Genomic DNA, 27,569 nt, shown 5'->3' with positions numbered 1-27,569 from the left:
ATCTGTTTGACAGCTGGTGGATAACGATGTCAAGGTTTGCATTAAAGACGTTGACTCTAAAACTACTCTCCCCATCAGAAAGCCGCTCGTCCTCTCATAGCTAATCAAAATGATGCCTCGCCTTTCTTCTCCGAGTGTCTTCAAATGCATTCTGAGCTCCCCATTTGTCAGCAAGTGTCTTTGCAGTGACTTTGGCCTTCTACAAGTCCTGTGGGATTCCGGACAGGACCTCTATCATGTCCTTGAGTAGGCTGACTGCCCTGTGCAGCTCTGCGTCTTTGGCCTGTAGCATTTTGGAGACAACGTTCACATTTTCTAAAACCATTTTCTTTTTCCGTGCTGCTGCATCATCTTGGTGAGGGTCGTATCCGCCGATACCTGACAACCTGTATCCTCCTCTGTCAATGTTGCTTCTTCTGGCACGATGGAGCAGCTTGGCCTTGGCTCACTTGACCCGCTAAAAGCTGTTGCTGGCGATGATAAACCTACATCCTCTTCTGGTCATTGTTTGTGCTAGCAAGCAAGCCTGGACTTGAACTGCATTTGAAAAAGGAATTTCATTTAACTCATTTTATACCTTCTTTGCTTTCTCATTTTTGGCCTTCCTCTTTTGGGCTTTACTTTTGTGTTGATACATTGCTGATTTTTAAATACGTAATTTTCTATTCTCGACTTTCTCTCTTAATTTTATTTTCGGGCTGTTGTTTCTTGATAACTAGCTCAACTGTTGCTTAAAACGATGACAAATAAAACAATGTATTTGGAGAGTATTTGCACAATGAATCCCAGAATGCATGTTGTTATCTTAACATGGTACTGAAACTATTGAATAATATGATTTATTTAACAAATTAATTGGATTTTTTTGTCATCAATACATTAAAATATCATGCTGACTTATGTAAAAAAAAACATTTTGTTGGTGAAACCATCAGTGCTGTCACATATACTCCCTCTCTGGCCACTAGGTCATCAGGCTGCTGATTATCCTGCACAACTGTCACCATCATCAAGCGCCTTCGTCAGCACCTCATGACACTCGCCTGGACTCCATCACCTCCTTGATTACCTTCCCTATATCTGTCACTCCCCTAGGTTCATTCCTCAGGTGTTATTGACTCTGCTTCATGTCGGAGCGTTGTTTGTGATTATTGTTTTGTTTATTTATTAAAACACTCGCTCCCTGTACTTGCTTCCCGACTCTCATCACTCGTTACAAGTGGGATCATTTATCATGTAGCCTATGTTAAAGAAAGATCTTCAAGTCAAATCGTGGATGTGATGGACCCGCATCAACAATTAATACTTGGGCATGGTGGAGCAGTATTGAAATGACATAGGGGGCCCGCGGCTCCGCAGATCACCGCCACTGCCACTGCCACTGCCACTGCCAGAAAACCAAACGTATGAACATTTTCTTGCACCCCAGTTCGGGTCGAGACATAAAGATCGCAACGTGATCTATGTGGTTCGCTGCCTGTGCGGCATATTTTAAAACTTCAAGGGAGTTACGTACTACAATGTGAAGTTCTATATTCTGACCCCAACAGCCCAGTGAGCCCCTATTTCAAAGAGAGAGGACGCTCGCTTTGTGAGTTGTTTTATTTTGGAACTTACTCCAGGAGCACAGCTCGTATCGCCTACGTCATATCTCTCCTTACTGGACGGGCTCGTGAGTGGGGCACGGCAATCTGGGAGGCGAGGGCTGAGTGTACTAACCAGTATCAGGACTTTAAGGAGGAGATGATACGGGTTTTTGACCGTTCTGTTTTTGGGGAGGAAGCTTCCAGGGTCCTGTCTTCCCTATGTCAAGGTAATCGATCCATAACAGATTACTCTATTGAGTTTCGCACTCTTGCTGCCTCCAGTGACTGGAACGAGCCGGCTTTGCTCGCTCGTTTTCTGGAGGGTCTCCGCGCGGAGGTTAAGGATGAGATTCTCTCCCGGGAGGTTCCTTCCAGCGTGGATTCCTTGATTGAACTCGCTATTCGCATAGAGCGACGGTTTGATCTTCGTCGCCGAGCTCGTGGAAAGGAGCTTGCGTTCTCCGTTGTCCCCCTCTCCGCATCACTACCATCTTCCTCCGCCGACTCGGGTTCTGAGCCTATGCAGCTGGGGGGTATCCGCATCTCGGCTAGGGAGAAGGAACGGAGAATCACCAACCGCCTCTGTCTCTATTGCGGTTCCGCTGGTCATTTTGTCACTTCATGCCCAGTAAAAGCCAGAGCTCATCAGTAAGAGGAGGGCTACTGGTGAGCGCTACAACTCTGGTCTCTCCTTCAAGATCCTGCACTACCTTTTTGGTCCATCTCCGCTGGACCGGTTCGTCAGCTTCCTGCAGTGCCTTAATAGACTCTGGGGCGGAGGGCTGTTTTATGGACGAGACCTGGGCTCGGGAACATGACATTCCTCTCAGACAGTTAAGGGATCCCACGGCCTTGTTCGCTTTGGATGGTAGTTCTCTCCCCAGGATTCAGCGTGAAACGCTACCTTTAACCCTCACTGTCTCTGGTAATCATAGCGAAACCATTTCTTTTTAAATTTTTCGTTCACCTTTTACACCTGTTGTTTTGGGCCATCCCTGGCTAGTTCGTCATAATCCTTCTATTAATTGGTCTAGTAATTCTATCCTCTCCTGGAACGTCTCTTGTCATGTGAAATGTTTAATGTCTGCTATCCCTCCTGTTTCCTCTGTCTCTTCTTCACAGGAGGAGCCTGGTGATTTGACGGGGGTGCCGGAGGAGTATCACGATCTGCGCACGGTGTTCAGTCGGTCCAGGGCCACCTCTCTTCCTCCGCACCGGTCGTATGATTGTAGTATTGATCTCCTTCCGGGAACCACTCCCCCCGGGGTAGACTATACTCTCTGTCGGCTCCCGAACGTAAGGCTCTCAAAGATTATTTGTCTGTAGCTCTCGACGCCGGTACCATAGTCCCCTCCTCCTCTCCCGCCGGAGCGGGTTTTTTTTTTGTTCAGAAGAAGGACGGGTCCCTGCGCCCCTGCATAGATTATCGAGGGCTGAATGACATAACAGTTAAGAATCGTTATCCGCTCCCTCTTATGTCTTCATCCTTCGAGATCCTGCAGGGAGCCAGGTTTTTCACTAAGTTGGACCTTCGTAACGCTTACCATCTCGTGCGCATCAGGGAGGGGGACGAGTGGAAAACGGCGTTTAACACTCCGCTAGGGCACTTTGAATACCGGGTTCTTCCTTTCGGCCTCGTAAACGCTCCAGCTGTCTTTCAGGCATTAGTAAATGACGTCCTGAGAGACATGCTGAACATCTTTGTTTTCGTTTACCTTGACGATATCCGGATTTTTTCACCGTCACTCCAGATTCATGTTCAGCACGTTCGACGTGTCCTCCAGCGCCTTTTAGAGAATTGTCTTTATGTGAATGCTGAGAAGTGCACTTTTCATGCCTCCTCCGTCACATTTCTCGGTTCTGTTATTTCCGCTGAAGGCATTAAGATGGATCCCGCTAAGGTCCAAGCTGTCATTGATTGGCCCGTTCCTAAGCCACGCGTCGAGCTGCAGCGCTTTCTCGGCTTCGCAAATTTCTATCGTCGTTTCATCCGTAATTTCGGTCAGGTGGCAGCTCCCCTCACAGCCCTTACTTCTGTCAAGACGTGCTTTAAGTGGTCCGTTTCCGCCCAGGGAGCTTTTGATCTTCTCAAGAATCGTTTTACATCCGCACCTATCCTTGTTACACCTGACATCTCTAGACAGTTCGTTGTCGAGGTTGACGCGTCAGAGGTGGGCGTGGGAGCCATTCTTTCTCAGCGCTCCCTCTCTGACGACAAGGTCCACCTTTGCGCGTATTTTTCTCATCGCCTGTCGCCGTCGGAACGTAACTATGATGTGGGAAACCGTGAACTACTCGCCATCCGCTTAGCCCTAGGCGAATGGCGACAGTGGTTGGAGGGGGCGACCGTTCCTTTTGTCGTTTGGACTGACCATAGGAACCTTGAGTACATCCGTTCTGCCAAACGACTTAATGCGCGTCAGGCTCGTTGGGCTCTGTTTTTCGCTCGTTTCGAGTTCGTAATTTCTTATCGTCCGGGCTCTAAGAACACCAAGCCTGATGCTTTATCTCGTCTCTTCAGTTCTTCAGTAGTCTCCACCGACCCCGAGGGGATTCTCCCTGAGGGGCGTGTTGTCGGGTTGACTGTCTGGGGAATTGAGAGGCAGGTAAAGCAAGCACTCACTCACACTCCGTCGCCGCACGCTTGTCCTAGGAACCTTCTTTTCGTTCCCGTTCCTACTCGTCTGGCCGTTCTTCAGTGGGCTCACTCTGCCAAGTTAGCCGGCCACCCCGGCGTTCGGGGTACGCTTGCTTCCATTCGCCAGCGTTTTTGGTGGCCCACTCGGGAACGTGACACGCGTCGTTTCGTGGCTGCTTGTTCGGTCTGCGCACAGACTAAGTCCGGGAACTCCCCTCCTGCCGGCCGTCTCAGACCGCTTCCCATTCCCTCTCGACCGTGGTCTCACATCGCCTTAGATTTTATCACCGGACTGCCTTCGTCAGCAGGGAAGACAGTTATTCTTACGGTTGTCGATAGGTTCTCTAAGGCGGCTCATTTTATTCCCCTCGCTAAGCTCCCTTCTGCTAAAGAAACGGCACAAATCATCATCGAGAATGTTTTCAGAATTCATGGCCTTCCGTCAGACGTCGTTTCGGACAGGGGCCCGCAGTTCACGTCTCAATTTTGGAGGGAGTTTTGCCGTTTGATTGGGGTTTCCGTCAGTCTCTCGTCAGGCTTCCACCCTCAGTCTAACGGTCAAGCAGAACGGGCCAATCAGACTGTTGGTCGCATCTTACGCAGTCTTTCTTTTCGTAACCCTGCGTCTTGGTCAGAACAGCTCCCCTGGGCAGAATACGCCCACAACTCGCTTCCTTCGTCTGCGACCGGTCTATCTCCTTTTCAGAGTAGCCTCGGGTACCAACCTCCGCTGTTCTCGTCTCAGCTCGCCGAGTCCTGCGTCCCCTCCGCTCAGGCTTTTGTCCAACGTTGTGAGCGCACCTGGAAGGGGGTCAGGTCTGCACTTTGCCGTTATAGGGCGCAGACTGTGAGAGCCGCTAATAAGCGTAGAACTAAGAGTCCTAGATATTGTCGCGGTCAGAGAGTATGGCTCTCCACTCAAAACCTTCCCCTTAAGACAGCTGCTCGCAAGTTGACCCCGCGGTTCATTGGTCCGTTCCGTATTTCTCAGATCATTAATCCTGTCGCAGTGCGACTTCTTCTCCCGCGATATCTTCGTCGCGTCCAACCGGTCTTCCATGTCTCCTGTGTTAAGCCCGTTCTTCGCGCCCCCGCTCGTCTCCCCCATCCTTGTCGAGGGCGCACCTATCTACAGGGTCCGTAAGATTTTGGACATGCGTCCTCGGGGCCGTGGTCATCAGTACCTAGTGGATTGGGAGGGGCACGGTCCTGAGGAAAGGAGTTGGGTTCCCTCTCGGGACGTGCTGGACCGTTCGCTGATCGATGATTTCCTCCGTTGCCGCCAGGTTTCCTCTCGAGTGCGCCAGGGGCGCCGGTGAGTGGGGGGTACTGTCATGTATTGTCATATTATGTCTTGTTCCTGTTCTTTCTCTTCACTCTGTTTCCCTCTGCTGGTCGTATTAGGTTACCTTCTCTTTCTCTCCTCCTCCAGCTGTTCCTCATCTCCTCTAACTACCTCGTTCACCCTTTTCCCACCTGTTCCCTTTTTCCCCTCTGATTAGGTCTCTATTTCTCTCTCTGTTCCTGCTTCTTTCTTTGTCAGATTCTCGTTTGAGTTTCTCATGCCAGAACCAAACTATCGTCTCGTTTGCTTCACCCTTGTCCCGTCCTGTCGGAATCTGCCTGGCAAGTGCATCCTGTACTCAGCTAACTGTCTTATCGTTGGTACTGTGTCCAGTTCATCTGATGCTACGTGAGATCAGGTACCACTGTTCCTTTACGACCCGCGCCTACCCAGAGAGACCTGCAGCCTGTCGCCGCTAACCCAGCTATTCTCCTCTGCTGCTAAGAAGGGGGCTCTTTTGTAATTATCAGAAGGACTTTTTATTTCATTTGTCGCCCTCTCTGCGGGTTGTCTATTTTTCCATTATCTACATCTGAAGAGGATCTATGTCTTCCCTGTGTTTACATTAAATGACTCTGTTTTTGGTAAACCGCTTTTGGGTCCTCACTCAAGTGCATAACAATTTAACCTGTTGCTTCTACTCGGGACGCTTGCGTCCCAACTAGAGCTCTGGAAATGCATATGCGCTACGCTAAATGCTAATAGTATTAGTTAAAACTCAAAAGTTCATTAAAATACACATGCAGGGTATCGAATTAAAGCTACACTCGTTGTGAATCCAGGCAACAAGTCAGATTTTTTAAATGCTTTTCGGCGAAAGCATGAGAAGCTATTATCTGATAGCATGCAACACCCCAAAAGACCCACAGGGGACGTAAACAAAATAATTAGCATTTCGGCGTTACACAAACCGCACAATAAAATAGAAAACATTCATTACCTTTCACCATCTTCTTTGTTGGCACTCCTAGATGTCCCATAAACACTATTTGGGTCTTTATTTCGATTAAATCGGTCCATATAAAGCCTAGATATCGTTATATGTAGGCTGTGTGATAAACGAAAAAAACATTGTTTCAAAACGTAACGTCATTTTTTAAAATTCAAAAAGTCGACGATAAACTTTCACAAAACACTTCAAAATACGTTTGTAATGCAACTTTAGATATTAGTAAACGTTAATAAGCGATAAAATCCATCAGGAGGCGATGTAAAGATCATTAGCTGTCCGTCTGGAAAAATGTCCGGCTAGAAACTCAACGAAAATATCCGGTCCTAGACCGGATTAGATACGGTGTCCTGCATGTGTTTGACCAAGAAAAAACTTGAAGGGAAATGACAAGACTCTAGACACCGTGTGGAAGCTGTAGGTACTGCAACCTCAGTCAATTAATTGTGGTTCACCTTTATCAATGGGATCAAGTAGCGCATGGATATATTTTCCCATTTTCAGTGATCAGTTTTTCCTGTGCTTTTCGATGTAAATGCCGTTCTGGTAAAGCCACAGCAGTGATTTAACCAGTTTTTTAAACGTCTGAGTGTTTTCTATCCACACAGACTAAGCAAATGCATATACTATATTCCTGGCATGAGTAGCAGGGCGCTGAAATGTTGCGCGATTTTTAACAGAATGTTCAAAAAAGTAGAGGGTCGACTTAAGAGGTTAACCAGGTAGGCTAGTTGAGAACAAGTTCTCATTTGGAACTGCGACCTGGCCAAGATAAAGCATAGCAGTGTGAACAGACAACACAGAGTTACACATGGAGTAAACAATTAACAAGTCAATAACACAGTAGAAAAAAAGGGGAGTCTATATACAATGTGTGCAAAAGGCATGAGGAGGTAGGCGAATAATTACAATTTTGCAGATTAACACTGGGGTGATAAATGATCAGATGGTCATGTACAGGTAGAGATATTGGTGTGCAAAAGAGCAGAAAAGTAAATAAATAAAAACAGTATGGGGATGAGGTAGGTGAAAATGGGTGGGCTATTTACCAATAGCCTATGTACAGCTGCAGCGATCGGTTAGCTGCTCAGATAGCTGATGTTTGAAGTTGGTGAGGGAGATAAAAGTCTCCAACTTCAGCGATTTTTGAGATTCGTTCCAGTCACAGGCAGCAGAGTACTGGAATGAAAGGCGGCCAAATGAGGTGTTGGCTTTAGGGATGATCATTGAGATACACCTGCTGGAGCACGTGCTACGGATGGGTGTTGCCATCGTGACCAGTGAACTGAGATAAGGCGGAGCTTTACCTAGCATGGACTTGTAGATAACCTGGAGCCAGTGGGTCTGGCGACGAATATGTAGTGAGGGCCAGCCGACTAGAGCATACAAGTTGCAGTGGTGGGTGGTGTAAGGTGCTTTAGTGACAAAACGGATGGCACTGTGATAAACTGCATCCAGTTTGCTGAGTAGAGTGTTGGAAGCAATTTTGTAGATGACATCGCCGAAGTCGAGGATCGGAAGGATAGTCAGTTTTACTAGGGTAAGCTTGGCGGCGTGAGTGAAGGAGGCTTTGTTGCGGAATAGAAAGCTGACTCTTGATTTGATTTTCGATTGGAGATGTTTGATATGAGTCTGGAAGGAGAGTTTGCAGTCTAGCCAGACACCTAGGTACTTATAGATGTCCACATATTCAAGGTCGGAACCATCCAGGGTGGTGATGCTAGTCGGGCATGCGGGTGCAGGCAGCGATCGGTTGAAAAGCATGCATTTGGTTTTACTAGCGTTTAAGAGCAGTTGGATTCCACGGAAGGAGTGTTGTATGGCATTGAAGCTCGTTTGGAGGTTAGATAGCACAGTGTCCAATGACGGGCCGAAAGTATATAGAATGGTGTCGTCTGCGTAGAGGTGGATCAGGGAATCGCCCGCAGCAAGAGCAACATCATTGATATATACAGAGAAAAGAGTCGGCCCAAGAATTAAACCCTGTGGCACCCCCATAGAGACTGCCAGAGGACCGGACAGCATGCCCTCCGATTTGACACACTGAACTCTGTCTGCAAAGTAAGACACAAATAACAAAACAGTAGTGTGTCCTACACACTGCTTTCAGTGCATTGATAATATGTTGTGTCTCAATCCACAGCATTCTCCGATGTCGCCCTTCCGCATTTGTGGCGGAAGGTGGCCGAGCTACAGCAGTGTTTGTCAGACCATGAGACATCCTGAAAATAGGTATTCTTATGGAAACATCTGTAGCGTCCGAATGGTTATGACCACTCTATGGAAAGAGGAACACGATGGTGTTCTCCGTTTCGCTGTACGACCCCCCATTAGTGTCACGGGACAAGTAGTGTCAGAGATGACGTAATCATGTTAAACCCTATTATTTCACATAGAGTGAGTCCATGTAACTTAGTGTAACATTATTATATGACTTGTAAAGCACATTTCTACTCCTGAAGTTATTTAGGCTTGCCATAACAAGGTGGTTTTTTTTAGCACTAAAGCAATTTTAGCCAGGCTGATGTTAGCTAGCTAAGTTAGCACCAAAGCTATTTTAGCCAGGCTGATGTTAGCTAGCTAAGTTAGCACCAAATAAATTTTAGTCAGGCTGACGTTAGCTAGCTAGTTAAGTTAGCACCAAAGCTATTTTAGCCAGGCTGATGTTAGCTAGCTAAGTTAGCACCAAAGCTAGCGCAGTGTCTCGATCTTCCCCTTTTCCTTTTCAATTGCAATTTCAAATAAGCAGCTAGTTCACGCTGGTAAAAAAGGTAGCTAGTGCCCAAAGAGGAGAAAAGTGCAGCACCTAATGTTTTTTGGAGCAGTGCAGAAGACTGTAAGTAAAGGAATGAATGGCTACAAAGGTAACTAGCTACCCTGTACAATTTTTATAACTAGGATAGCCAGTAATGAACAAATTCTTATTTTACAATGACAGCCTAACAGGGAATAGTGGGTTAACTGCCCTTTTCAGGGGATTTCTACCTTGTCAGCTCAGGGATTTGATCCAGCAATCTTTCAGTTACTGGCCCAACTCTCTAACCACTAGGCTCCCTGCTTCCTTATGTACTCAACTAGCTAGCTATACCTATGTCCAGGCAGTAAATAAATAATTAGCTAACAAAAGCAGAATCTAATTAATTTTAATAAGCTTATCCCATCATTGTTAAGGCCAGCCATTTTTGTTACATGATAAAGGTATTTGGTCAATTGAGAGAGTGTGAGAGAGAGCACCACCCATGTTGAGGCAGGGAGAGGATCAACCCAGCTAGCAATGAGGAATTGTCCCAGAATCAGCCCTGTTCCAGGGGGCCGGAACTAAATGAATGAATCTGGTGTCGGATTTGGCCCAGAATAAAAATGAATGACTGCCCAGAATCGGCCCAAGTACTACTGGCCATTTCCGTCTACCGGAATTCAGCCGATTTTGCCGGCATCTTTCCAGAATCCCCGCCAGAAGCGGCCTGATGCAAATTTAAATAAATGTATACAAAATGACCCGATTTAGTCATTTTAAATGTTACTATTATACATTTTATAAATACAAATCATACCCATCCACAAAAACATTTTGTGTCGGAGGAAACACACTTTGCACCTGGTGACCGTGCTGCGCCTGGCGTCACTACAGCGCGAGGGGGCAAGGACAAGGACGTCCTGCGAGCCAGCATCTGTAGCAATGCAATTTTGATTGCGATTGCTGTGTCTTAGACCGCTGCGCCACTCGGGAGGCTCCACCCAAAACGTTTTTAATGCTTATCAATTGCCTTAGTATTAAAATACTAATATACCTCACAGGACACTTAAAGAATTTCATTGAATTGTTAATTGTATTTTTTTGTCACAGAAACAATGAGAAAATATGCAGCCTGTGTAATCATCTGCCAGAGTAGAGAGGCCCCAGTTGGTCGGAGCCCCAGGTAATATATACATTTGGGCCAGATAACTCTCACAGGAATTGTCCCGAGCTCAATCCCCGGATCCTAGCCACACGTAATACTAGCCATGAGTAATACTGCCAAAGGCAGCCCAGACATAGGCCTATTCTGACTCTCAGCCGAGTGCCCCGACTCTCAGCCGGAATCGGCCCATATCTACTGTGCTAACTGGGCAGGTGAGAAATTGGAATTTGAGTTATAAGGCAGTCTGGTAAAACACATTACAAAACAATTTACATCACACACAGATTGAAACTACCGGTTCAGCTCCTCATCTTTGCTGACTGTAGCCCAAGTGCTATAACAGATGTTGTTACCGGCATTCTGATTTAATGTGGTTGTTATGGAGGTTGAAGATGTGGCTGTGCTCAACAATGATGCAAAGCAGATTGAACCATGTTGCCGTTTGCCATATCCTCTAGGAGAAGGTGGATACCATAGATAGGAAAACAAATGGCCCGAATTGTATTTCTGGAAGTGACAGGTGTAAACAGGTACAGTGCCGTGAAAAAGCATTTGGCCCCTTTCTGTTTTTTTTTTGTGCATATTTTTGGTACAGAATGTTATCAGATCTTCAACCAAAACCTACTATTAAATAAAGGGAACCTGAGTTTACAAATAACAAAATTAATTAATACTTAAATGGCCCAGAACTCATTACGCCACTCCTCTACTAACGTGTCCCCCTTTCAGTGTGTGTTGGGGTACCAGCCGGTCCTGGAACCATGGCATCCGAGCCAGACCGAGGCTCCTGCGGTGGAGGAATGAGTGCAGCACTCCAAGGAGACCTGGAGGGCCGTCCAGGAATCCCTCCAACGGCTCTCGACCCGAAACCTGCCCCTCCGCTTGCCCAGCCGGTACATGTATGAAAACAAAAGGAACTCAAAACTATACCAATTCCAAACAGCTTTCTCGTTGTGTGGGAGTCAGAGCACCTCATGCACAGTGTTGCAAGATAACTGCAATCCCATACCACCCAGCAACCCCAAAACCTCATGTTGGATAAATAGAGTGAAAAGCAACAGTCAATGCGTTCTAGAATTCTCAGCTGTCACACCATTGGTCTAAGCCATGCCACCCTTTTCCAGGACAGCCAGCTGTAGTTTGTCAGAGTCAAAGGAAGTGTATTAGCATCGGTATTTATATTGTATTTAACAATGAGATTAGTCATAGGTTACTTCCTTTCTGACTATGCTTGATTTCATGTTGTTATTTTTTCCAATCCTGAAATTAAATCATGACTATGAGCACAGAGTAGTGGAAAGAACTCATACACACTGAGCAGGTTTGTAAGTTTATTTAGATTTACAGTATTAAAGTCACAACAATATCAGTTCAGTTTATGTTAGTGCAAGTCATGTCACAATCTTTCAGATAAAAAGCAATAATCAATAAATACATAATAATGATAAAATAAATATCAATAAATAAATGTCATAACGCATTAAGAATGTAAAAGTAAAGATTGTGTCATAAAATTAGTTCAGAAATACAATCTCTGGTCTTGACAACAAAGTCACCTTTGTCATAGTTGATGTTTTAGAGTGTGAATGAAGTCACCTTTGAAGAAATAGGATAATATTTGCTGGCCATCAGTATGGTAAAGATCTAGTATTGAGACACAAACTTCTGCTTCTGTTTCTTCTGCTTCTCTTGTTTCCCTTGTTGCTGTGTCTGAAAGAAAACATCGTATTGAAAAACGTGTTGTTCTGCAATGTCTTCTCAGAAATTAAATTCATGAACTGATAAACAATGGCATATTTTCAATTCTTGAAATGGAATTTTGATCCACTGCCTGAAACTACTGAATGAAAAGCCCAATTGACCTGACCCTGGTAGATGTAGCATGATAAAACAGTAGACTGGAGCAGGGGTTTTAAACCCTCTCCTTTGGGACCCCCTGCCGTTTCCCAATTTATTTCTAGGACTGAACTAGCTCACCTGATTCAGTAGTAGTCAATGACTTGATGGTTAGTTGACAGATTGAATCAGGTGTGTTAGCTCTTCAATAGTTCAAATACATGGAACGACTGGGGGTCCTCGAGGAGAGGTTCTGCTGAATACAGTAGACTAGAGAATGTGGTACTGACCTGTACTCTGTCCAGTCACTCCAGGGGGAGTCACATAGGGCATCTTGGGACCTGACGCACACCACCACCTTGGCCTTTACTGACCACTGGCGGCTCTCTGTGGTGTGGACCTGAGGGAACACAGTGGTTGAAATCATTAAGCACCAAATGGAAGACAATAAGAATAAGAAACACTCCTTTTCACTTTTCGTTGCAAAATCCTTTGCTACAATGTGCCCTAATGAATATAACCAGGGACCAGAGTGACCACGTCTATCAGTTCAAGAGTATGCGGTCTGGATCTCTTGGAGTAATGGCTCTCATCAAGCTTTAGAGACAAGGCCTAGTAGGATGTACAGTATGTAAACAGTAGTCCTCACCTTTGTGCAGGGAGAATCACATGTGCACCCGTTCTTGCGCTCTCTGCCTTTGATCTCTTTGACCTGGAAGGAGAGGGGAAAGTAGGAGATGGGTCTGTTCCAGGAGACAGGATAGCTCCACTCTATAGTACTGCTGTTCACCTTCTTAATGGATACCTTGTCTGGCTTCACTGGAGGGAGGGAGGGAGGGAGGGAGGGAGGGAGGGAGGGAGGGAGGGAGGGAGGGAGGGAGAGAGATAATTACCATAACTTCTACCAGCACTCTGTACTATAAAACTACCTTTCAGAAGCACCTAAACCAACAATATCTCAGCATATAATATTTTGATAGGCCTACATATATGTGCCAGATATTTGTTTATAGAGGTAGGATTCCTATCTGTGGTGACGACGACGCCATTATTAGAGTGTCTCTGCACTACTGCGCTACAAACTCCTTCAGGTTCAGAGCACTTTGTTTCCGCATTGTAAATGTTTGTTATGGGATAGACAGGCTTGCCAGCTCTCCAAGGCATTTTTTTCAGAGACCAGTTACATTGTGAAGTTTGTAAATATAATGTTTTGTATTAGTTTGTAAATATAATGAAGTGCACATCTGGACCATTATCATCAACTTTAAGTAGCCTAAAATCACAACTTGTGCAACTGATTCTGCCAGCCTCTTGCAACATGTCTGCCCTTATGGCTGCAACAAGGACCCCCTCTAATGCTCACCTATGTCTGATAAGTAGAAGTGCTGTGTGTGTGTGTGTGTGTGTGTGTCCTCACCAAATTCTGATAGGTAGAAGTGCTGTGTGTGTGTGTCTGTGTGTGTGTGTGTCCTCACCAATTTCTGATAAGTAGAAGCGTTGGGAGTATTCCTCCAGCAGGTAGTTAGTCCTCATGTAGATGGTCAGGGTGATCCGGTCAGTCTCCTCAGCATAGGGACAATACTGTCTGTCCACACAGGACAGCCCCAGTCCACTACTGTTCACAGAACACATGATGTCACTCAGGCCAGACGAAGAGGAACATGTCCACTGCTGTCCACTGGCGTCCACAGAACAGCTGATGTTCTCCGAATCAGACAGGCCACTATAGAAAAGCCAAGAAATGGATGAATAAAATTAGACTAACATAGGCTACTGCTGTAGTCCATTCACTAATATTTAATTTGAAGTCAAGTCAAGATATTATGCAAATGTTATAGCCTATACAGCTGTCATGACGTTGGCCTGTTGGGGGAGGGTTAATGACCCCCTAAATACCTTTCCCCTTTTCTCTCTCTCTACTTTTTAGAGTTGGCTCTTGTAAAGTCTTTGTAACATAGAGAGTCTGGTAACATCAAAAGGTGGGAAATGGAAACATATTTCGGGAATCCAACCAGTTGAAAATATGCGTTGGTACTTAAGGAATATGATCTCAGAATAGTTGTTGTCTTAGACAATACCACTAATGCCAGAATGACATAAACTGTATCTTGGAATGTCGACACATTCTAGTTATCAGATTCACATGGAATTGTTGTGCAATTGAATTGTTTAAATATAAAACAATTTGTGAAAAGATTAAATGTAATTTTAGCTTCTTAAATGAGAGAACGGTTTGTCGTAGAGAAACTCGGACATTGGTTGTAAACTATGAAACACGCCCTTCTTTCACCACTATATGAACCGTTGACGAAAATTCTACTTTCTGTTCCAAGGACGAGAGGATGGCGGTCCCCACATTAAAAGGACAAGATCACCAACAGAACTAAGCCAACCTCAGCGTGAGCTCTGGTTGAGAGACAAGAACCTAACGAAATTAGCATGGAATTTCAACATGAAGATGTCCGAGACGGCACAGAACTCGCTCAGACCGAGGCTCCTGCAGTGGTTAACTGGTTCAGGCGTGCGGAGGAGACATGGGAAGCTGCCCGTGTTCACCTACTGCGGGCCGTGCTGTGCCAAAAAGAGAACGCAGGCCGTCACCGCAGTGAGGCCCCGGTGTTCACAACGGGGGGACCGGATCTCGCTCTCGACCCGAAACCTGCCCCTCCGCCTGCCCTGCCGGAAGCTGGGTCCGCGGTTTGTGGGGCCATTTAAAGTCCTGAGGAGAGTGAACGAGGTTTGTTATAGGTTATAGCTTCCCCCAGATTACCGTATTAACCCCTGCTTCCATGTGTCTCTCCTCAGGCCAGTGGTGGCTGGTCCACCCCAGGAGTCTGAGGTGGGGGAAGTTTCTCCGCCCCTTCTGGACATCGAGGCGGCCCTGGCGTACTCCGTTCGCTCCATACTTGATTCGAGGCGTCGGGCGAGGGGCCTTCAGTATCGCATGGAGTGGGAGGGGTACGGTCCAGAGGAAAGGTGCTGGGTTCCGGTCGAGGACGTGTTGGACCCTTCAATGCTGCAGAAATTCCACCGTCTACGTCCGGATCGCCCTGCGCCTCACCCTCTGGGTCGTCCCCGAGGCCGGTGTTGGCGCACTCCTGGAGCAGCGCGTCAAGGGGGGATACTGTCATGACTTCCGCCGCAGTTGGTCCCTCTCCTTATTTGGGCGGCGTTCGGCGGTCGACGTCACCGGTCTTCTAGCCATCGTTAATCCACCTTTCCATTTGTTTTATCTTGTCTTCCCACACACCTGGTTTCAATTCCATCAATTCCATGTTGTCTATTTAACCCTCTGTTCCCCCCCATGTCCTTGTCTGTAATTGTTTATTGTATTGCTTGTGCAACGGTATGCTGGTATTACCGGGTTTTGTTTGACCCATTTATTTGTATTGTTCTGTTGACGGTGGTTTATGGATATTAAACAACACCGTTGTAAATCAGTTTTTGCTCTCCTGCACCTGACTTCTCTGCTGCCAGTACGCACCCCTGCATGTACATTGATTGGTTGATTCATTTTATGCTACACAAAAAGATAAATAACATACAGTTTTCTAAACTAATCCAATCTGTTTGTGTTTGGATGTATTGCACCCATTACTGAGGTTGTTCCAGTTTAGATGATTGAGGTAGTCTCAGTATTCAATCTTCCCTACCCTGGCAGTCATTCTGAATGCAGGTTGCAGGTGATTAACAATTACACTTGTTGGATATCCTAACTCTTTTTGGATTCCAATAAGAATTACACATCACTTTGCAAGCCAGCATAATGTGACTTGCAGGCCTGATGTGGACTGTAAATGAGGAGATTCCTAACAACACTGTGTTAGGCTATAACTAGGCCGTCAAAGAAAGGCCTTATTACAATTTTAAAGGCTAATAAGGCTGGTGGAACCGTTCATAGAGGGTTCTAGGAAGAAACCTTTGAAGATAAAAGGGTTCTCGAAAGAACCCTTGATTGACAGTTCTAGGCAGAACCCTTCATGGAGGGATCTAGGTAGAACCATATATAAGGGATTATTTGAGGAACTCTACATAGAGGGTTTTAGGTAGAACCCTCCTCAAAGGGTTCTACCCAGCACCAAAAAGGTTACACTAGGGGGACAAACCGTAGAACCCTATATGGTTCTACTTAGCACCTTGTTGTTCTAAGAGTGTAGTAAGAATACATTGAAAAGGTTGGTGGTGATAGTACCGTGCCACTCTGACAGACATGATGGTCCCAACACGTTTAGTGGTGAATTTCCAGGAGCAGTGGAATTCTCCTTGGTAGTTCCATGTAGAACATTTCATATAGCCTTAGAATAGAAACAAACAAATGAACAATAGATATACAGAAGATGTTACAATTGGAGAATAAATGAAAACTAATATTTGACTTGATTTCAGATGACAGACAGACAGACATCCTGTATACCTGTTCTGGTGGATCCTTCTAGAATGCGTTTCTGTTCATCCAGGTGTTTGACCAGCACCGTAGTATTCTTCAGGAGGGTTCTATCCAGGCTGTGACATGTAAAGATCCCCCCTCCAGTTCTCTCTTCCAGGTTGACAAGGAAGCTATTCCCCTTCTTCTTCTCCTCTCCACCCATCATCCATAGGATCTCCTCATCCTCCTCTCCATCTCTCCGCCACACCCAGTCATTATCTCTCCTCCAACCCTCCTCCTCTCGGTTGAAGGAACCCAGGCAGGTTAGAGGATGCTGAACCAGCGAACCATCTACGTTCACCACAACAACTGGTGACAACACACACTTCAATTAACACCAACATATTCAGTTAGGTCCAACATTATTGATAAAGATTAGCAAAAAAGACTATAATATAAATTATAAAAAACTGAACTATATGAAATGCTCAAATTCCTTTGAAAATTATATTATTGTATTGGTATAAAATAATACAATTTTCAAATTCATTTGAGCATTTAATATAGTTCAGTTTTTTATAATTTATAGTATAGTATTTTTAAACAAGATTTTGTTTAACAACTATGCTTTTCTTTCTCAAAAAGATTGGTCCAAATGATTGGCAACCTTGTTTTCAATACTTTTCAATATATCACATGCGAGGATAACGGCACAGGAATGACAATAATTTTAATCCCTATCTTTAGAGATAAAAATATGACTTGTTAATTAAACAAAATATCTTTCTCTGACTTATTTAATTGGTACAAAATATTATAAGTTTTCCATTTGTTGAGCATTATTTCTATTAAACATTCTTATTTTCTCAACTTTTTCAAGGGTGCCAATAATTTGGGCTCCGACCTTAGCTCATCAACAGAAACACACCCTCAACTTTATATAACCTTATGATACTGACATAAACACACCCTCAACCTTATATAACCTTATGATACTGACATAAACACACCCTCAACTTTATATAACCTTATGATACTGAAATAAACACACCCTCAACTTTATATAACCTTATGATACTGACATAAACACACCCTCAACTTTATATAACCTTATGATACTGACATAAACACACCCTCAACTTTATATAACCTTATGATACTGACATAAACACACCCTCAACTATATAACTGACATAAACACACCCTCAACTTTATATAACCTTATGATACTGACATAAACACACCCTCAACTTTATATAACCTTATGATACTGACATAAACACACCCTCAACTTTATATAACCTTATGATACTGACATAAACACACCCTCAACTTTATATAACCTTATGATACTGACATAAACACACCCTCAACTTTATATAACCTTATGATACTGACATAAACACACCCTCAACTTTATATAACCTTATGATACTGACATAAACACACCCTCAACCTTATATAACCATTTGATACTGACATAAACACACCCTCAACTTTATATAACCTTATGATACTGACATAAACACACCCTCAACTTTATATAGCCTTATGATACTGACATAAACACACCCTCAACTTTATATAACCTTATGATACTGACATAAACACACCCTCAACTTTATATAACCTTATGATACTGACATAAACACACCCTCAACTTTATATAACCTTATGATACTGACATAAACACACCCTCAACTTTATATAACCTTATGATACTGACATAAATATAACCTTATGATACTGACATAAACACACCCTCAACTTTATATAACCACCCTTTGATATACTGACATAAACACACCCTCAACTTTATATAACCTTATGATACTGACATAAACACACCCTCAACTTTATATAACCTTATGATACTGACATAAACACACCCTCAACTTTATATAACCTTATGATACTGACATAAACACACCCTCAACTTTATATAACCTTATGATACTGACATAAACACACCCTCAACCTTATATAACCATTTGATACTGACATAAACACACCCTCAACTTTATATAACCTTATGATACTGACATAAACACACCCTCAACTTTATATAACCTTATATACTGACATAAACACACCCTCAACTTTATATAACCTTATGATACTGACATAAACACACCCTCAACTTTATATAACCTTATGATACTGACATAAACACACCCTCAACTTTATATAACCTTATGATACTGACATAAACACACCCTCAACTTTATATAACCTTATGATACTGACATAAACACACCCTCAACTTTATATAACCTTATGATACTGACATAAACACACCCTCAACTTTATATAACCTTATGATACTGACATAAACACACCCTCAACTTTATATAACCTTATGATACTGACATAAACACACCCTCAACTTTATATAACCTTATGATACTGACATAAACACACCCTCAACTTTATATAACCTTATGATACTGACATAAACACACCCTCAACTTTATATAACCTTATGATAAACTCAACTTTATATAACATAAACACACCCTCAACTTTATATAACCTTATGATACTGACATAAACACACCCTCAACTTTATATAACCTTATGATACCTCAACTTTATATAACCTTATGATACTGACATAAACACACCCTCAACTTTATATAACCTTATGATACTGACATAAACACACCCTCAACTTTATGATACTGACATAAACACACCCTCAACTTTATATAACCTTATGATACTGACATAAACACACCCAACTCAACTTTATATAACCTTATGATACTGACATAAACACACCCTCAACTTTATATAACCTTATGATACTGACATAAACACACCCTCAACTTTATATAACCTTATGATACTGACATAAACACACCCTCAACTTTATATAACCTTATGATACTGACATAAACACACCCTCAACTTTATATAACCTTATGATAAACACACCCTCAACTTTATATAACCTTATGATACTGACATAAACACACCCTCAACTTTATATAGCCTTATGATACTGACATAAACACACCCTCAACTTTATAAAGCCTTATGATACTGACATAAACACACCCTCAACTTTATATAGCCTTATGATACTGACATAAACACACCCTCAACTTTATATAACCTTATGATACTGACATAAACACACCCTCAACTTTATATAACCTTATGATACTGACATAAACACACCCTCAACTTTATATAACCTTATGATGACATAAACACAACTAAAACCTTATGATACACACCCCCTCAACTTTATATAACCTTATGATACTGACATAAACACACCCTCAACTTTATATAGCCTTATGATACTGACAAAAACACACCCTCAACTTTATATAGCCTTATGATACTGACATAAACACACCCTCAACTTTATATAACCTTATGATACTGACATAAACACACCCTCAACTTTATATAACCTTATGATACTGACATAAACACACCCTCAACTTTATATAACCTTATGATACTGACATAAACACACCCTCAACTTTATATAACCTTATGATACTGACATAAACACACCCTCAACCTTATATAACCATTTGATACTGACATAAACACACCCTCAACTTTATATAACCTTATGATACTGACATAAACACACCCTCAACTTTATATAACCTTATGATAACAAAAACACACCCTCAACTTTATATAGCCTTATGATACTGACATAAACACACCCTCAACTTTATATAACCTTATGATACTGACATAAACACACCCTCAAATATAACCTTTATATAACCTCAAATTTATATAACCTTATGATACTGACATAAACACACCCTCAACTTTATATAACCTTATGATACTGACATAAACACACCCTCAACTTTATATAACCTTATGATACTGAACATAAACACACCCTCAACTTTATATAGCCTTATGATACTGACATAAACACACCCTCAACTTTATATAACCTTATGATACTGACATAAACACACCCTCAACTTTATATAACCTTATGATACTGACATAAACACACCCTCAACTTTATATAACCTTATGATACTGACATAAACACACCCTCAACTTTATATAACCTTATGATACTGACATAAACACACCCTCAACTTTATATAACCTTATGATACTGACATAAACACACCCTCAACCTTATATAACCATTTGATACTGACATAAACACACCCTCAACTTTATATAACCTTATGATACTGACATAAACACACCCTCAACTTTATATAGCCTTATGATACTGACATAAACACACCCTCAACTTTATATAACCTTATGATACTGACATAAACACACCCTCAAATTTATATAACCTTATGATACTGACATAAACACACCCTCAACTTTATATAACCTTATGATACTGAAATAAACACACCCTCAACTTTATATAACCTTATGATACTGACATAAACACACCCTCAACTTTATATAACCTTATGATACTGACATAAACACACCCTCAACTTTATATAACCTTATGATACTGACATAAACACACCCTCAACTTTATATAACCTTATGATACTGACATAAACACACCCTCAACTTTATATAGCCTTATGATACTGACATAAACACACCCTCAACTTTATATAACCTTATGATACTGACATAAACACACCCTCAACTTTATATAACCTTATGATACTGACATAAACATACCCTCAACTTTATATAACCTTATGATACTGACATAAACATACCCTCAACTTTATATAACCTTATGATACTGACATAAACACACCCTCAACTTTATATAACCTTATGATACTGACATAAACACACCCTCAACTTCATATAACCTTATGATACTGAAATAAACACACCCTCAACTTTATATAACCTTATGATACTGACATAAACACACCCTCAACTTTATATAGCCTTATGATACTGACATAAACACACCCTCAACTTTATATAACCTTATGATACTGACATAAACACACCCTCAACTTTATATAACCTTATGATACTGACATAAACACACCCTCAACTTTATATAACCTTATGATACTGAAATAAACACACCCTCAACTTTATATAACCTTATGATACTGACATAAACACACCCTCAACTTTATATAACCTTATGATACTGACATAAACACACCCTCAACTTTATATAACCTTATGATACTGACATAAACACACCCTCAACTTTATATAACCTTATGATACTGACATAAACACACCCTCAACTTTATATAGCCTTATGATACTGACATAAACACACCCTCAACTTTATATAGCCTTATGATACTGACATAAACACACCCTCAACTTTATATAGCCTTATGATACTGACATAAACACACCCTCAACTTTATATAGCCTTATGATACTGACATAAACACACCCTCAACTTTATATAGTGTAGTGTCAACAACGCAGCCAATGCCAGCTAGCCTACATAGTCAACAACGCAGCCTTTGCCAGCTAGCCTACTTCAGCAGTACTGTATCATTTTAATCATTTTAGTCAATAAGATTCTTGCTATGTAAGCTTAACTTTCTGAACACTCGAGACGTGTAGTCCACTTGTCATTCCAATCTCCTTTGCATTAGCGTAGCCTCTTGTGTAGCCTGTCAACTATGTGTCTGTCTATCCCTGTTCTCTCCTCTCTGCACAGACCATACAAACGCTCCACACCGCGTGGCCGCGGCCACCCTAATCTGGTGGTCCCAGCGCGCACGACCCACGTGGAGTTCCAGGTCTCCGGTAGCCTCTGGAACTGCCGATCTGCGGCCAACAAGGCAGAGTTCATCTCAGCCTATGCCTCCCTCCAGTCCCTCGACTTCTTGGCACTGACGGAAACATGGATCACCACAGACAACACTGCTACTCCTACTGCTCTCTCTTCGTCTGCCCACGTGTTCTCGCACACCCCGAGAGCTTCTGGTCAGCGGGGTGGTGGCACCGGGATCCTCATCTCTCCCAAGTGGTCATTCTCTCTTTCTCCCCTTACCCATCTGTCTATCGCCACCTTTGAATTCCATGCTGTCACAGTTACCAGCCCTTTCAAGCTTAACATCCTTATCATTTATCGCCCTCCAGGTTCCCTCGGAGAGTTCATCAATGAGCTTGATGCCTTGATAAGCTCCTTTCCTGAGGACGGCTCACCTCTCACAGTTCTGGGCGACTTTAACCTCCCCACGTCTACCTTTGACTCATTCCTCTCTGCCTCCTTCTTTCCACTCCTCTCCTCTTTTGACCTCACCCTCTCACCTTCCCCCTACTCACAAGGCAGGAAATACGCTCTACCTCATCTTTACTAGATGCTGTTCTTCCACTAACCTCGTTGCAACTCCCCTCCAAGTCTCCGACCACTACCTTGTATCCTTTTCCCTCTCGCTCTCATCCAACACTTCCCACACTGCCCCTACTCGGATGGTATCGCGCCGTCCCAACCTTCGCTCTCTCTCCCCCGCTACTCTCTCCTCTTCCATCCTATCATCTCTTCCCTCTGCTCAAACCTTCTCCAACCTATCTCCTGACTCTGCCTCCTCAACCCTCCTCTCCTCCCTTTCTGCATCCTTTGACTCTCTATGTCCCCTATCCTCCAGGCCGGCTCGGTCCTCCCCTCCCGCTCCGTGGCTCGACGACTCATTGCGAGCTCACAGAACAGGGCTCCGGGCAGCCGAGCGGAAATGGAGGAAAACTCGCCTCCCTGCGGACCTGACATCCTTTCACTCCCTCCTCTCTACATTTTCCTCTTCTCTCTCTGCTGCTAAAGCCACTTTCTACCACTCTAAATTCCAAGCATCTGCCTCTAACCCTAGGAAGCTCTTTGCAACCTTCTCCTCCCTCCTGAATCCTCCTCCCCCTCCCCCTCCTCCCTCTCTGCAGATGACTTCGTCAACCATTTTGAAAAGAAGTTCGACGACATCCGATCCTCGTTTGCTAAGTCAAACGACACCGCTGGTTCTGCTCACACTGCCCTACCCTGTGCTCTGACCTCTTTCTCCCCTCTCTCTCCAGATGAAATCTCGCGTCTTGTGACGGCCGGCCGCCCAACAACCTGCCCGCTTGACCCTATCCCCTCCCTCTTCTCCAGACCATTTCCGGAGACCTCCTCCCTTACCTCACCTCGCTCATCAACTCATCCCTGACCGCTGGCTACGTCCCTTCCGTCTTCAAGAGAGCGAGAGTTGCACCCCTTCTGAAAAAACCTACACTCGATCCCTCCGATGTCAACAACTACAGACCAGTATCCCTTCTTTCTTTTCTCTCCAAAACTCTTGAACGTGCCGTCCTTGGCCAGCTCTCCCGCTATCTCTCTCAGAATGACCTTCTTGATCCAAATCAGTCAGGTTTCAAGACTAGTCATTCAACTGAGACTGCTCTTCTCTGTATCACGGAGGCGCTCCGCACTGCTAAAGCTAACTCTCTCTCCTCTGCTCTCATCCTTCTAGACCTATCGGCTGCCTTCGATACTGTGAACCATCAGATCCTCCTCTCCACCCTCTCCGAGTTGGGCATCTCCGGCGCGGCCCACGCTTGGATTGCGTCCTACCTGACAGGTCGCTCCTACCAGGTGGCGTGGCGAGAATCCGTCTCCACACCACGTGCTCTCACCACTGGTGTCCCCAGGGCTCTGTTCTAGGCCCTCTCCTATTCTCGCTATACACCAAGTCACTTCGCTCTGTCATAACCTCACATGGTCTCTCCTATCATTGCTATGCAGACGACACACAATTAATCTTCTCCTTTCCCCCTTCTGATGACCAGGTGGCGAATCGCATCTCTGCATGTCTGGCAGACATATCAGTGTGGATGACGGATCACCACCTCAAGCTGAACCTCGGCAAGACGGAGCTGCTCTTCCTCCCGGGGAAGGACTGCCCGTTCCATGATCTCGCCATCACGGTTGACAACTCCATTGTGTCCTCCTCCCAGAGCGCTAAGAACCTTGGCGTGATCCTGGACAACACCCTGTCGTTCTCAACTAACATCAAGGCGGTGGCCCGTTCCTGTAGGTTCATGCTCTACAACATCCGCAGAGTACGACCCTGCCTCACACAGGAAGCGGCGCAGGTCCTAATCCAGGCACTTGTCATCTCCCGTCTGGATTACTGCAACTCGCTGTTGGCTGGGCTCCCTGCCTGTGCCATTAAACCCCTACAACTCATCCAGAACGCCGCAGCCCGTCTGGTGTTCAACCTTCCCAAGTTCTCTCCACGTCACCCCGCTCCTCCGCTCCCTCCACTGGCTTCCAGTTGAAGCTCGCATCCGCTACAAGACCATGGTGCTTGCCTACGGAGCTGTGAGGGGAACGGCACCTCAGTACCTCAGGCTCTGATCAGGCCCTACACCCAAACAAGGGCACTGCGTTCATCCACCTCTGGCCTGCTCGCCTCCCTACCACTGAGGAAGTACAGTTCCCGCTCAGCCCAGTCAAAACTGTTCGCTGCTCTGGCCCCCCAATGGTGGAACAAACTCCCTCACGACGCCAGGACAGCGGAGTCAATCACCACCTTCCGGAGACACCTGAAACCCCACCTCTTTAAGGAATACCTAGGATAGGATAAAGTAATCCCTCTCACCCCCTCCCCTTAAAAGATTTAGATGCACTACTGTTCCACTGGATGTCATAAGGTGAATGCACCAATTTGTAAGTCGCTCTGGATAAGAGCGTCTGCTAAATGACTTAAATGTAATGTAAATGTAATGTAAATATAACCTTATGATACTGACATAAACACACCCTCAACTTTATATAGCCTTATGATACTGACATAAACACACCCTCAACTTTATACCTTCTATACACCGGACTGGCAAAACCAACATATAACTAACTCATCTTTATACAGGGCCTTCAGAAAGTATTCACACTCCTTGACTTTTTACACATGTTGTGTTACAACCAGAATTTAAAATGGATTAAACTGATACATTGTGTCACTGCCCAACACAATACCCCATAATGTCAAAGTGGAATTTTGTTTTTGAAATGTTACCAATTAATTCCAATTGAAAAGCTGAAATATCTTGAGTCAATAGGTTTTCAACCCCTTTGTTATGGCAAACTTAAATATGTTCAGGAGTAGAAATAACAGATATAGAACTAAACCTGGTTCAGTCTGCTTTCCAACAGATGCTGGGAGACAAATGCACCTCTCAGCAGGACAATAACCTAGAACACAAGGCCAAAATACACTGGAGTTGCTTACCAAGAAGACATAGTTACAGTTTTGACTTGAACCGGATTGAAAATCTATAGCAAGACGTAGCAATGATCAACAACCAAGTTGACAGAGCTTGAAGAACTGTTTTAAGAAATATATACAAATATTGTACAATCCAGGTGTATAAAGCTCTTAGCGACGACTTACCCAGAAACACTCACAGCTGTAATTGCTGCCAAAGATGACTCTAACATGTATTGACTGAGGGATATTAATACTTATGCAAATGATATACTTCTGTATTTCATTTGCAATAAATGTTCCAACATTTCTCCAAACATGTTTTCACTTCGTCATTATGGGGTATTGTGTGTAGATGAGTGAGAGAAAAAAAAATATTTGATCCATTTTGAATTCAGGCTGTAACACAACAAAATGTGGAATAAGTCAAGGGGTATGAATACTTTCTGAAAGCACTGCACTATACCAGACTGGAAACTCATTTAAGTCTTAATAATGAACTGACAACATACCGACAGGTGTACAGGCTGCCATTATTGTTAGAAACTGTACTGATCTAACAGATGACAGTAATGTACGTGTTCTGATAAGAGATGATTATTTCCTACCGTTGGGTAGAAGATTCCAGCTGCTCTGAGTGAACTTGGGGCTTTGGCTTTTGGCCTGGTGTAGGATCAGAATGCCTAGTAAAGTAGGCAGGGTGCCGAGTAAAGTAAACCTCATCTACGAGGGAGGAAAGAGAGAGATAATATGGTTTAGTCAAATAAATGTCCAATTTCAAATCTAAGTTTCTATCCATGTTCATTACTTAATTAAAGTGCTCATAACAAATTTAAAATAGGATGTACACAATTAATAATTGATCTGCATGATACATTTATAGACCAACTAGTTAATTTAAAAGTAAATTGTTCATTCCTTTAGACAACGATCAAACATCTTCTGATCACCGCTTATCCTCTGAATGACACTGACATCCAAACAGTGGCTTTTTAATGTGTCAGATGACATTTAACATCCAATAGAATTCCCCCGTTGACAAAAGTACAGAAGGGCAGAACGAGGAACTCAATCACGTTCTAGCCTTTCTAAACAAGGCATGATAATAGAAGACTGTTCAGGCATGCTCTTTCTCTCCTTCTCACTTTCATATGCTGTATACATATCCCCTAGACATTCTGCCTTGCAATTCTTTCAAAGGTTTATTAGTTGCCTACATAATTGCTTCATATCTGTAGGGCACTAGGGGGTAACTTGCCCTCCTTAGAACAATATCTAATTACTGACAAAAAAGCAACTTTTGGTGAAGAAAAGTGAATGTGGATTGTATGTTATGCAAATAAAATATAAAGGGAAATGAATGGCTACAATTTAACACTTTTTTTTGCTATTTCATTAAATGTTTTTAGAAAAGGGTCATTTTCTAAAAACCGGGCTAAATGGCCCACTCTGAGGAGATTTCATGTAAAGTCCCTCTTCTTACCTCACCTGCACATACTTTTCTTTGTTTGAATTTTAATTTTTTTACCTTTATTTAAGAACAAATTCTTACATTTACATTTACATTACATTTAAGTCATTTAGCAGACGCTCTTATCCAGAGCGACTTACAAATTGGTGCATTCACCTTATGACCTCCAGTGGAACAGTAGTGCATCTAAATCTTTTCAGGGGAGGGGGTGAAGGGATTACTTTATCCTATCCTAGGTATTCCTTAAAGAGGTGGGGTTTCAGGTGTCTCCGGAAGGTGGTGATTGACTCCGCTGTCTGGCGTCGTGAGGGAGTTTGTTCCACCATT

At 43.4% G+C, this 27,569-nt stretch overlaps 1 protein-coding gene across 1 annotated transcript; it reads right to left on the bottom strand.

The window, feature by feature from the left end:
- Window positions 1-199: 199 nt before the first annotated feature.
- Window positions 200-26,305, bottom strand: LOC115128126 (interleukin-12 subunit beta-like). Its single transcript, XM_065019093.1, has 7 exons — window positions 26,284-26,305; window positions 16,671-16,991; window positions 16,449-16,551; window positions 13,732-13,979; window positions 12,894-13,075; window positions 12,547-12,656; window positions 200-416 (listed from the first exon to the last, which is right to left on the bottom strand). Exons 1-7 carry the CDS (start codon window positions 26,303-26,305, stop codon window positions 200-202), a joined length of 1,203 nt encoding a protein of 400 aa, XP_064875165.1.
- Window positions 26,306-27,569: the final 1,264 nt, after the last annotated feature.

This window comes from Oncorhynchus nerka, linkage group LG6 (assembly GCF_034236695.1).
Source record: "Oncorhynchus nerka isolate Pitt River linkage group LG6, Oner_Uvic_2.0, whole genome shotgun sequence".
Lineage (NCBI taxonomy): Eukaryota > Metazoa > Chordata > Actinopteri > Salmoniformes > Salmonidae > Oncorhynchus > Oncorhynchus nerka.
Note: the sequence above shows the minus strand (reverse complement) of the source record. Positions and strands in the feature narration are given on the sequence as shown.

Excerpts from the sequence above, each read along its gene's own strand:
- LOC115128126 (XM_065019093.1), bottom strand. The coding sequence starts at position 26,305 with ATGGCAGCCTGTACACCTGTCG. Across the intron at positions 16,552-16,670 it reads AGAAGGATCCACCAGAACAG|GCTATATGAAATGTTCTACA; the intron begins GTATACAGGATG and ends TTCTATTCTAAG. Across the intron at positions 13,076-13,731 it reads CTTCTACTTATCAGAAATTG|TGAAGCCAGACAAGGTATCC; the intron begins GTGAGGACACAC and ends CCCTCCCTCCAG.